Raw genomic sequence first — 12,723 nt, 5'->3', positions numbered from 1 at the left:
CAGGCTCCCTGACTTCAGATTATACTACGAAGCTACAGTAATCAAAACAGCATGGTACTGGCACAAAAACAGAAATATAGATCTGTTGTACAGCAGAATTTATCACAACATTCTAAATCAACTATACTTCAATAAAAGTTTAACAAATGAAAAAAAGTAAATTATAAAATGAAAAAGGCCCAGTTTCATTAAGATATAACTCACTGGCCAACTGGGAACTGTTGTATAGCACAAGGAACTCTACCCAATATTCTGCGATAATATGTATTGGAAAAGAATCTGAAAAAGAATGGGTGTGTGTATATGTATAACTTAATGACTCTTGTACTTCAGAAATTATCACAACTGTGTAAATCAACTATATTTCAATACAAGTTTAAAAATGAAAAAAAAAAAAGTATCTGACTGCAGTGGTTCAGGTTGCAGCTGTGGCTCAAATTCAGTCACTAGCCTGGGAACTTCCATATACCATGGGTGGGGTCATAAAAATGGGGGGAGCACTGGAGTTCCCATTGTGCTTCACTGGGTTAAGAAACCAACACAGTGTCTGTGAGGATGCAGGTTTGAGCCCTGGCCTCACTCAGTGGGATAAAGATCTGCCATCACCACAAGCTGCAGTATAGGTCACAGATGTGGCTTGGATCTGGCATTGCTGTGTCTGTGGTATTGGCTGGCAGCAGCAGCTCTGATTCAATGCCTAGCCTGGGAACTTCCCTGTGCTGTGGGTTTGACTGTTAAAAAAAGAAAGAAAGAACAGAAAAGAAAAAAGGCACGTGGCAAACTATATCAGGACACCTCACCAAATAAGATATAAAGTTGTTAAATAAGCATATGAAAATATTCTCAATATCTTAAATCATTAGGCTAAGATTATTAAAGGCATGTGAAAAATAGAAAAATTTGTAATGCATGAGAGACAGTATATTTTGGGGTTTAGGTGCTCAGACTCAAGTCCCAGCTCTACCACTTACTAGCTGAGAGACCTCAAGGAAGTTACTTGTTCCCTCTGTGTCTCAATTTCTGCAAACTGGAATTATTAAGATTTATACCCCCAGAGTTGTTGGGAAGATTTAATATATTAAAGTACCCAGAATTGTGTCTAGTACACAAACACACATCTCCTATACATAAAGAGCTCTTAAAATGAAACTGATGACCATTCCAACAGTAAACCAAGGAAAGAGGTGAAAAGAAACTTCACACACACAAAGCATCAGACAGCTTTAGATGTTTAATCTCAGCTGTAAGCAAAGAAATGCAAATGAATATAATAATAAGATGCATCCAATTGTCTACCAAACTGAGTAGGATGAAAAGAATGACAGTAGCCTTGGCAAAGTTATAGGAAGTAGACATTTTCATACTGTGCTGGAGATGGGGGTGTAAACTGGAACTGTCTTGGAGGGGAGAAGGTTTGTAATTCAGATTAGGGTAGATACTGCTGATTGCTTACCCAACTCTTATCCACCTTCTTTTGTCCCTACTAAGAGTACTTATCTCCTAGAGAAAAGCCACAAATGTCAGACGGTATTTTCCTAACCTAAGTCCCTGTGGGGTCTAGTCAATGAATATTCAAGGAGAGCCACTGGGGTGGGGTTGGTGGGGAGAGGGGCAGTGCTCGTGGAATCTGGAGATATTCTCCTCCCTGATAAAGAGAGATAGGGGAAAGCTCTTGTGTCCACCCTCCTTCTCTTCTGCTTTGGAAGTTACGATGAGAGGACCTCACACTTGGAGCTGATGTGGCTGCCTTGCCTTAATTCTGAGGAAATAAGGACAGAGCAGCCTACACAGAACCTTGATATCTCTGACTGCTCATCTAACTCTACAACATGAGCCCAGGCGTTCAAGCTAATGTTGGGTCAGAGTATAGGATGACAGAGGAAAATGTTCATTATGTACTACTGAGATAAAAACAATTCATGGAACAGCTCCTAATGCTGGGATTCCCATTGATATCTGTACATATGCGAATGTGAATGAATATGTTCAATGAAAAGATAAGCACAATAATAATACTGAACATGTATTGATTGAGCCCTTGGATTTATCAAATCTATTGAAAGTTGAGAGGCTTTGTTATTACCTTTCTTTGTGACGACAGTCTCCGAAGGTGCTGTTTCTGATTTTTGCTGAGAAACTGTGTCCATCAGGTCCCCACTGTGAGGGGTTGCTGGCATGTCGGCAGGAGGACCAATAGGACCTGAATCGGGGCTACTGCTCACAGTACCATCTGCAAAGAGAATCTGAAGAAAAAGGAAAAGCTTAGCACTCTCGGAAGGGAGGAAATAATGGGTAACAACACTGTGTGTCGAACTGAAATAGGTTAAATATAATTCAAAGAAATGCTATTTGTGGACTTCTAGACTCAGCAGCAGAAGGCATGTTATAGGAGAGTAGACTGGGAGCTCAGAGACAACAGAGTAATAATCAGCACAGTAGTATTACTTTGTTTCCATTCACTTTTTATTTTGCTTCTTTTTATTTCCTGTCTTTTATTAGATTGGCTTGTTTTATGTTTTCCCATCCTCCACTCTTCCTCCTTGTAACTGGGAAATTATTCACTCTATTTCAGTTTTTCTAGTGACTACATTTAAAACTTTATGACATCTTTGAATGTTTAGTTTCTATCAATGGTTATCTAGTATGTTGCATACTTTACAGTCTTTTTTCTTCTAACTACATTATGTTTTGTCATTTGAAAGCATTATCCTGTTCTGGAATGAGTTGTTTCTCTCCCCTATCATAATACTCTTCCTCACCCCTAGCTTGTTTGTATTTTACTCTGTAGCCGAAAAGAGCAATTTTTTTTTTTTTTGGTCTTTTTGCCATTTCTAGGGCCACTCCGGCATATGGAGGTTCCCAGGCTAGGGGTCAAATCGGAGCTATAGCCGCTGGCCTACACCACAGCCACAGCAACACGGGATCCAAGCCGCATCTGGGACCTACACCACAGCTCACGGCAACACCAGATCCTTAACCCACTGAGCAAGGCCAGGGATCGAACCCACAACCTCATGGTTCCTAGTCAGATTCGTTAACCACTGAGCCACGACGGGAACTCCAGAAGAGTAATTTATCTTAACATATTCTTTGAAATTTTTTTTTTACTGAAGTATAGTCCATTTACAATGATGTGTTAATTTCTGCTGTAAGCAAAGTAATTCAGTTACATGTATATATACATTATTTTCACATTCTTTTCCATATGGTTTATCTCAGGTTATTGACCATAGTAGCTTGTGCTGCACAGTAGAACATTGTCGTTAATCCATCACATATGTAATAGTTGGTACCTGCTACCTCCAAACTCCTTTTACCTGTGTAGATCCATCCAACATGTATTTGACGACAGTGCCTTGACTGGTGATAACTCTCGAGGCCTCCTGCTCCAGTGGTGGCATCACCGTTTTGTAGAACTCATAGTGCTTCACCTTCTGGGGGTAGCTCTGTCGGACCATGATGTCCCAGATAGGTTCCTCATCTATAACATAATGATCTTTAAAAAAAAAAAAAAAAGGCTTAACTCTGAACTGGGCAATGCCATGTGGCTGGAACTTTATCTTCTTGATTACTTTTTTCTTCATTCTTTTGACTACATGTTTTGTCTATTTCATGTCTTGACAGATGACCCCAAGGAGTGGTTCTTTGCGGCCTTTCTTACAGTCACATGTAGTAAATAAGGTCAGCTACAAGAACTTAGCAGGTACTTTCTCCAGGTAAAAGCCTTTCTCCCTAGCGATGTTCAGGACATCTCAGGGCAAAATTAGGAAGCGGGCAGTTATGCCCTCTTACATGCTCCCTTTTCTCCCCGTTGGTATTTTCCTCTCGCCTTTGAGTGAGTGCTCATCCCTGAATGCACAATGCTCCCTTGGTGTCCCCTAGTTCTCTGGAGCCCCTGGAGAAGTCACTTGCTCAGATTTGCCCTTCAGAAATCATTTATCATCTTTCAAAGTTAACATAATCCTCTCATCTCTAACCAAGTCTAGATTTTTCTCAGGGTTCTATTACTTTTTTTTTTTTGTCTTTTTTCAGGGCCACACCCATGGCACATGGAGGTTCCCAGCCTAGGGGTTAAATCAGAGCTGCAGCTGCCAGTCTACACCATAGTCACAGCAACGCCAGATCCGAGCTGCATCTGCAACCTACACCACAGCTCACGGCAACACCAGATCCTTAACCCACTGACCAAGGCCAGGGATCAAACCTGCATCCTGATGGATGCTAGTCAGATTAGTTTCTGCTAAGCTACAATGGGAACTCCTCTCAGGGTTCTATTCTTAGCTGGCAATCAAGGAGAAAACCACCTAATACAACCCTTCAGAAGAAGGCACTATCATTGAGAATTTCTGGCACAGCAGCTACTCAGTTTCTGCTAACTGAATAATTTCCTCTTCTCAGATTATACACTTGTTTATTAACATGAAATGATGCCATTTCAAGGAGACTGTACCAGGCCGGTTGGAAAATATTTTAGAATAAGCACCATTCACGGTACCCTTCAAATCAGAGGAGGAGTAATATTGATATGGTAATTAACATTTGTTGAGATATTTCTATATGTTAAATGCTTTGTCTGAATATTTTATCCAGCCCACCTCAACAACCCTTTAAGGTGGACATTTTCATTTTCCAGAGTTGTTCGCTAAATCAGTGGAGGCTGACTTCTCCAAGGTCACACAGCTAGTCAAAGCAGAGCTGAGATTGTACCAGGTCTCTATGCTGTGAAAACAACCACTGCTACCATGACCAAAGAAAAAAGAAAAAAAAAACAAAACCCAAAACCAAAATGAAAACCTAACATCGGAATTAGATGTTCCAAATTAGAAAGCATTTTCGCATTTAACGCTTATAACAACCCTGTTTCGTATATGACACTATTTTATACATGAATAAATTCAGGTGGGAAGGGTCACTGTGGAAAGAACTCAAGTCTAGGCTCTTTCTTCTTATACCATGTGACCATCTCTCCCTTGTTCAAGGCTGACCCTATGAAGACAGCACTACTTTGGTATTTATGTGGTAATGATGTTCAAACTTGTACTAGGGTAGTCCTAATATAGGGACTGTTTTAAAAAGATTATGTTCCAGGCAGGGTTATTATGATCAAATTGTCTACCCTGACATAAAGATGCAAATGTATGAGAATGAAAGTAACAGAAAAGACACGTGAAACAGATATTAAGCTGTAGTTTCATAACAGAATCAAGAAAGTAAGCAAATATGTCCTTGAACTTGAAAACAATATCCCTCTCAGTACATTCATAGCATCTTCGACTTTAGAAGACCCTCAGTGGCCATCAGCCATAGCATACACAGTTAGTGCCCACTGTGGAAAACCTAGGGTCCATGGGTTTTTGTTTTTTTTTTTTTTGTCTTTTTTTCTTTTAGGGCTGCACCAGCGGCATATGGAGGTTCCCAGGCTAGGGGTCGAATTGGGGGCTGCAGCCGATGGCCTACGCCACAGCAACAGCAACACGGGATCCGAGCCGCATCTGCGACCTACGCCACAGCTCATGGCAACGCCGGATCCTTAACCCACTGAGCGAGGCCAGGGATCGAACCTACGTCCTCATGGGTGCTAGTCGGGTTCGCCAACCACTGAGCCATGATGGGAACTCCCATGGTTTATTTTTAATAATCCAGAAAGCCCAATGAAAAGAACAACTGAGACAAAATAAATAAACTTGAACATTTAGTTTCTTTTCATTTGGCTGGCAAGTAAATACAACACTGAATTATCTTTCAATAGGCATACTCCTTTCCTTTGATAGATAAATTTTTCAAATATGCGCTACATAGGCGAATTATAATAAAGAGGATATCTGGTTGTGAAAAAATAGGATTCACTGATATAACATTTATTAGATGGAGAAACATGGTCCAGAGACAGCAAGTTATTGAAAGGGCCATGCAGTTAACCAGAGCTCAGGTCCCAGCTCAGTGCTTATTTTGTTGCCTTTCCTAATTCTACTGCAATAGTGGCTCTCCATTTAAATAATATTCAAATCAACCACCAACATGGATCCCCCTCCCCATCAGGGTAATTAAAGAAGTTCTACTGTACTTTTCATTCATTTTAATAAGGAGCCACGTACAGAATCAACAGACGTAACAAACTCTATAAAAGTATATACTGGAGTTCCCGTTGTGGCGCAGCAGAAATGAATCTGACTAGGAACCATGAGGTGACAGGTTCAATCCCTGGCCTTGCTCAGTGGGTTAAGGATCTGGTGCTGCCGTGAGCTGTGGTGTAGGTCGCAGACAGATCTGGCACTGCTGTGGCTGTGGCATAGGCTGGCAGCTACAGCTCTGATTAGATCCCTAGCCTGGGAACCTCTGCATGCTGCAGGTGCAGCCCTAAAAAAAAGGACAAAAAGACGAAAAATAAAAATAAAAAAATAAATGTATATACTGATGCCTGGGAACAAGATTGGTTTTCTTCATCCATTTAACCTGCACTTATCTCTACCTACTCTGTGCTCGCTCTCCTCTGTTTTGATCAGACCAGTAAAGTTCCATACCAGTGGCCCTCTGTTGAGACAAGAACACGGGGCCACGCAGTTGTTGCTAAGAGCATTGGCTTTGCCGTCACTAGACCAAGAATGGCATTCTTATTTCTGACACTAAGGGACTGAGTGACATGGGCCAAGTTACTGAACCTCCTGATGGCTCGATTTCTGTATTGTGAAATGAAGTGATTAGGATTAGCTGACAGTAGTTGTACTTTGTCATGCATATTAACTGTTTAGTGCCTGGCCCACAGTGCTCAAAAATGGTTGTTATTATTGGCCTATTATTCATTATCAACAAGTACACACAGACACACACACACATTTTTTGGCGGTGCCCATGGGGCATGTGGAAGTTCCCGGGCCAGGGATTGAGCCTGAGCCACAGGAGCATTCCAAGTCACTGCAGTGACAATGCTGGGTCCTTAACCCTTTATGCCACAAGAGAACCCCAACAGGAAGTATATTTAACTGATAGGAAAATACACAATGTCCATGGTGATTTGAGAGTTTTCTACATGACTTTTTCCCTCCTGTCCCCCTCCCCACCTCTTGGCCAGCACTCACCTGGCGACTCTTGCCCAATGAAGGTCACTTGGAGGCCACTGGGGCAAGACACGTTTAGGTTTTGGAAGGTGGGACTATCAACAATTTCTTGTAAAATAGGCTCTGGTTCTTCTTCTTCCTGTAATAATGTAACATGTCATTTTCTCAGTGAGTTATTGATTGATTTTGACTAGACAAGGACTTGCTGAATGCTTAGACTGTGACTGGCCCAGGACCAGTGGGCCCTGCGATGGCACCTGTAAGGATGTATGAGTCTCTACTTTTGTGCAATTGGCATTTTGTTTGTAGAATAATACACAGACATGTGAAACAGCTAAATAATAGTACCAAATGGTTGTCACATCTTACCTCAGAAAAGGAGATGTCAAAGTTAATGAGCATAATTAGGGAAGGGTCATGGAGGAGCTGAGGCTCGAACTAGACCTTGAAAGATGTCTCTGTTTGCACATGTAGGTGTAAGGGCTGACCAACATCCCCGCTACTTTCTTTATGTAATTCTCACAGTTTGGATGCCAGTGACATTGTGCTATTAGGGTATGTGTCTTTATTTTTATTTTTCTATTTTTTTCTTTTTTTAAGGCCCATACCTGCAGCATTTGGAAGTTCCTGGGCTAGGGGTCAAATCGGAGCTGCAGCTGATGGCCTACACCACAGCCATAGCAATAGAGATCCAAGCCACACCTGTGAACTACACCGCATCTTGAGGCAATGACGGATCCTTAACCCACTGAATGAGGCCAGGGATTGATCCCACATCCTCATGGATACTAGCCATGACAAATGTATTATTACACTGAAAACCAGTAACTATTCACCCCACATTTCCAAAATGTTGGGTGGACTGGTTTGCCACCAAATTGCTTTTGGCTAATGAATGAATTACCCGGGAATATGCTGCTCAATTCTTGAAGATTTTTACTTAACAAGGATCAAGTATCCTTGAGAAAACCCATCTAATAAAGCTGTGTAAATACAATGCAGAGGTAAAGTAACATTCAAACCCCGTAACTGTTAAAGGGCCAGGCTCTGAAAATCCAGGTCCCTGATCACTTTTTAACACATTTTTTTCTTTCTAATAAGTTGAGAATTTGTACTTTGCACAAACGCTACAACTGTACTAGTAAAACCAAAAGAGTCAAGATTTGATCAGTAGTTTCCTTCTTCTCGAACTTCTTTTGATCTGTATGCTTCTGTTAGGAAAATGTTTATAGTCAAAGTGTGTGTGCATGTGTGTGAGTGTGTGTGTGTGTGTGTGTGTGTGTAAAGGGTTGGGAGTAGAGGGTGGACTACTCTTTAACTAGAAATGAGCTGTCCTTTAGTCTTGCTGAAGCCTTAGCACATCAATATCTAAGTCTAAATCTACCAAATGGAAGTGTTTCCACTATTTGGAAATATATTTTATACATACATATATTTTTATACATACATACATATATTATATATATATATATGTATAAATACATACATACATATATTATATATATATGTATACATACAAACATATATATGTGTATATATATGTGTATATATACACATATATATACACACACACACTTTTTTTTTAGGGCTGTATCCATGGCATATGGAAGTTCCCAGGCTAGGGGTCGAATCAGAGCTGCAGCTGCTGGCCTACACCACAGCTCATGGCAACACAAGATCCAAGCCATGTCTGCAACATATCTGTGTGTGTGTGTGTGTGTCCTGGGAATTCAGCTCCTGTGTGCAGAGCTGTTCTTGTCCATTCAAAATTGAAATTTTGAGGACTGTTAATGTATCTGCACAGTAAGGTATATGCACTATAATAATACTGTTGACATAACTCATGATTTGAAATAAAGTTGACAAAGAGAGTTTGGGAATCCATGGCAAGGTCCATTCACCTTTTTCTCTTCTTCCTTTGGGGGGTCCTCTTCTTTAAGAGATTCTTTGGGTTTTTCTTTGCCTTTTGTTTTCCCTTTGCCTTTGCCTTGAGGCATAGTCACTATTGCAGGAATTATTGTTGGAGTAAGTGCTGATGGGATATTCAACATTTCTTCCAAGTCAGGATCTTTATCCTCTACAAAGAGAAAAAGGAACAAACAAGTAAATTAGACATTTCTATATGATGTGTTTGTTAAATAAAATTTACATCTCAAACATCTAGACAAGTTGGCAATGTTTACCTTGCTGAGTAGGATTTATGAGTTGCATAGGTTTCAAGGGTAATGTAGTTGATTTATAAATCAGGAATGTATTTACACATATGAAAAAATTTTAAGTGCAAGGCACTTAATACGTTGATATATTTGACTGAGTCATTATGTCACATGTTCTAGCCTCCCCATCTAGACTGTCAACTCCTAATGATAGCGCAGTAACTAGGCTTATCTCTTCACTTCTTTGAGAAATGTTTATCGAGAGGCTTTTATTTGTAAACTATGTGGAGCAGTAAAAAATAATGGGGGAGAAAAAGATCTTATGAAGTCAAAATAGTCTAAATAGGATCTGCACTCAAATAGCTTCAACACAAGGACATATTAAATGGAACATAATAAGGGATACAAATGCAAATTTAGAAAAGAAGTAGATTATTTCTAGCTGAGATGATGAAAGTTTTCTTGTGGAAGGCTGACTTCATTCTGGGCTTTAATGCAGAATTCTAAAAGAAGAGCCAATCCTTGGAGGAACTGTGTCAGAAACTTCAGAGTCTTGAGTTATATTCACCTCTGGGCTCCAAGGTAACACCCCCACCTGGATCTCCTCTTACCGCCTGGTCATTTTATTGTCTCCTTTACTGCTGCTTCTTTTTTTAAGCCCTTAAATGTCGTTAGGGTTTCTTTCCTTCTCATTAAACAGCAGATGTTCTCAACTCTGGCTGCCCATAATATTTATTTATAGAGTTAAAAAAATGCTCAGGCCCCCACCTTGACCTACTGAGTCAGACTCTGGGGATGAGGCCCAGGCATTTAAATTTGTGAAACACCACATGTGACTGTGATGTGCAGCCAGGGCTGAGCACCTTTATTTTTTATATTAAAGGTGAGTTTCTTATTCACTATCGGGGCTCCAGCTGTCATCTACATGCTAATATCTCCAAAATTTACATCTCAAGGCACAACCTTTCTTCTCAATTCCAGCTCCCTATTTCCAACTGCTTTTAGACATCTCCCCCCTGCTTGTGGTACTGGAGACACTGCAAAGTCAGAAAGTCCCTCTCTTCCAAGCAGGTAACCTTCCTACGTTCTCAACCTCAGTCAATGCCATGACCCAACGTGAGCTTTGTTTCTTGAGTTCGATGTTGAGATCATTTGCGTTTTTTTTCTTTTTGACTCGCTCTATATATCCAACCAGTCACCGAGCCTTCAGAAATTTCTCTCAGATCATCCCTCTCCTATCTTTTCCTGCCCTCTTAGTTCATATTCTCATTCTCTTGATTTTTAGCAGGCGTTTCCTACCACCACTACCTCAGTGTATGTTCCAGATGCCTGCTGTAATTATCTTACTAGAATAAAATCTTTTCATCTCAGTTCCCTTTCCTTACTTAACTCCTGTCACTCATTAATCTCGTGGGCACACAATGATCACCCCCCTCCACTCCAGTCACACTCAACTTTTCAACTTTCTGTGAAGATATCATGCTTTTGCACAGTTGGGTCCTTATGCAAATGCTTCTTAGGGTCTAGAATTCCCTTTCCTTGGTGCTTTGCCTGCATAGTTCCTACTCATCTATAAAGTCTCATCTCAGATGCTATGTTTTCTCTCTCAAGTATTTTCTGGCTGTCCTCGGTACTTGGTATACGTATAATTTCTAGCACTTAAGCAGTTATTTCACTATTTATGGTTTCTTGATTCATTAGGCAATGGCTCGGGTAGACATAGCATGGTTTTATTCATCCTAGTGACTCTGTGTGAGCAAGACACCTGACCCACAGAAAGCACAGAATATAAATAAGTGGATGGCATCCAGCTATAGGCAGCTAGAAACTCCTCCCTCTTGTCCCCATCCATGTACTCATTCAGTAAATATTTACTAAGTTCCTATTACTATGGACCATGAATTGCATAACCAGTGATGAATGAGAGAACGGGAATTTTTAATGGGCAGGTCAAATGAACAGAACCTCAGGTATACAATGTCATGTGTTAAGTCTGTGACAGGGGATGTACAAAGCACTGTGGGGACCCAGAAGAAGGGCATTTGACACAAACTCCTCCATACAAGCTGTACTTTACATAGTTATCCTTCAGTATCCACAGGCAAATGGTTCTAGGACACTCCATCAATACCCAAACCATGGATGCTCAAGTCCGTTATACAAAATGGTGTAGTATTTATTTGCATATAACTTCTGGACATTCCCCAATATACTTTAAATTATCTGTAGATTATGTATAATACCTAATATGATATGAATAGTTGTTATGCTGTATACCGTATAGTTTATAAAATAATGACAAGAAAAAAGTCTGCACATGTTCAGCACAGTTGTAAGGACATGACCATCAAAGGCGTAACTATGTGGTACACATCTGCAACGATGTAACATTTTCTTTCTTTCAACACTGACAGATTGCTTTTGTTTAATGACCCAGAAGAAAAATACATAGAATAAAATACAGAATATTTAAAATATAAGTACATATAGAAAACACAGAGAAAATATAAAGTCATTCATTCATTCTCTCCTTCTCCCTCTCTCACAGACACACAGCCATAGACACACACACACACAGTGTTAATACTCACCAAAACCCTGGTTCTTCTATTGTATGATGATGTTGATGACAATGATGACTGCTCTATGGTACCTACGGTGCCAATGTGGTGAGACAATGATGAGATGTGTGGCAAGTGGGGTGAGACATTAAGCTAAATTAAGCCTTCAGACAGAATGTTGGAAGGATTATCTAGTCAGAAGAACTGGGTTCTAATTGCAGACGCTGATACTTTGGAGGAGGCTCAGTAATACCAATGGTAGGATCTCTGGAGGTTGAGGGATGAGGATCTTGAAGTGTTGATGGTCTAGGCTTCACAACTGCAGATGCTTTGGTTAGAAACACTGTTATGGGAAGCGGTTTCTTCCTTTTCCTTGCATCATCAGACAGGTCTTGCAGTGGCTGTAAGCCTGTTGGGTGACACAGAGGCTTTAACCCATCAAAGTGGATTTTATTTGAGGATCATGCCATTTAACACTTGCACCTATTGAGAAACCACTGTCATTTTTTCAAGGGTCCAAACTGATGGCTCTGCTTCTGCTAAACTTTCTGCATCATCACAGTCATCTGGAGATGACTTCCGTAGATCTTTGAGTTTCTTGTTGGTAAGGACTCCTCTGTACACTTCTGTGTGTTCCTCAATGATGTCAGAAAAGCCTTCCCCTCCAACTTCCCTTGCTACATTTGAGATATTCTTGACATCTGCATCAGTAGTTGGGAAGCCCTGAAATCATCACCTATCTCACTTCATCATGGCTTCCAACATGCGTTGACTGTCTCAGGCTTTAGGGCACTACATCCTCTGCAGTAAGCACAATTCCAACTGCAATGGTGAGGCTCCTCAATAAATCCACAATGCTGCAGTCAGGGTTAGCACCAAGGGCAGCAGAAATCTTCCTGAAGGTGAGGTGGGTATAAGGTGCCTATTAATGGCCTTGATGACTTGATTGAG

General features: G+C 40.6%; 1 protein-coding gene across 1 annotated transcript in view; it reads right to left on the bottom strand.

Annotated features, from left to right (window-relative positions):
• SPAG17 (sperm associated antigen 17) overlaps positions 1 to 12,723 on the bottom strand; it is a 249,707-nt gene that overhangs the window by 81,805 nt on the left and 155,179 nt on the right. Inside the window, exons 25-28 of the mRNA XM_047784894.1 lie at positions 8,957 to 9,132; positions 7,077 to 7,194; positions 3,318 to 3,496; positions 2,084 to 2,243 (exon numbers count right to left, since the gene is read on the bottom strand). Of these exons, the coding sequence (XP_047640850.1) occupies positions 2,084 to 2,243; positions 3,318 to 3,496; positions 7,077 to 7,194; positions 8,957 to 9,132 (633 nt within the window). The remainder of the gene's footprint in view (positions 1 to 2,083; positions 2,244 to 3,317; positions 3,497 to 7,076; positions 7,195 to 8,956; positions 9,133 to 12,723) is intronic.

This window comes from Phacochoerus africanus, chromosome 6, assembly GCF_016906955.1.
Source record: "Phacochoerus africanus isolate WHEZ1 chromosome 6, ROS_Pafr_v1, whole genome shotgun sequence".
Taxonomy (NCBI): domain Eukaryota; kingdom Metazoa; phylum Chordata; class Mammalia; order Artiodactyla; family Suidae; genus Phacochoerus; species Phacochoerus africanus.
Note: the sequence above shows the minus strand (reverse complement) of the source record. Positions and strands in the feature narration are given on the sequence as shown.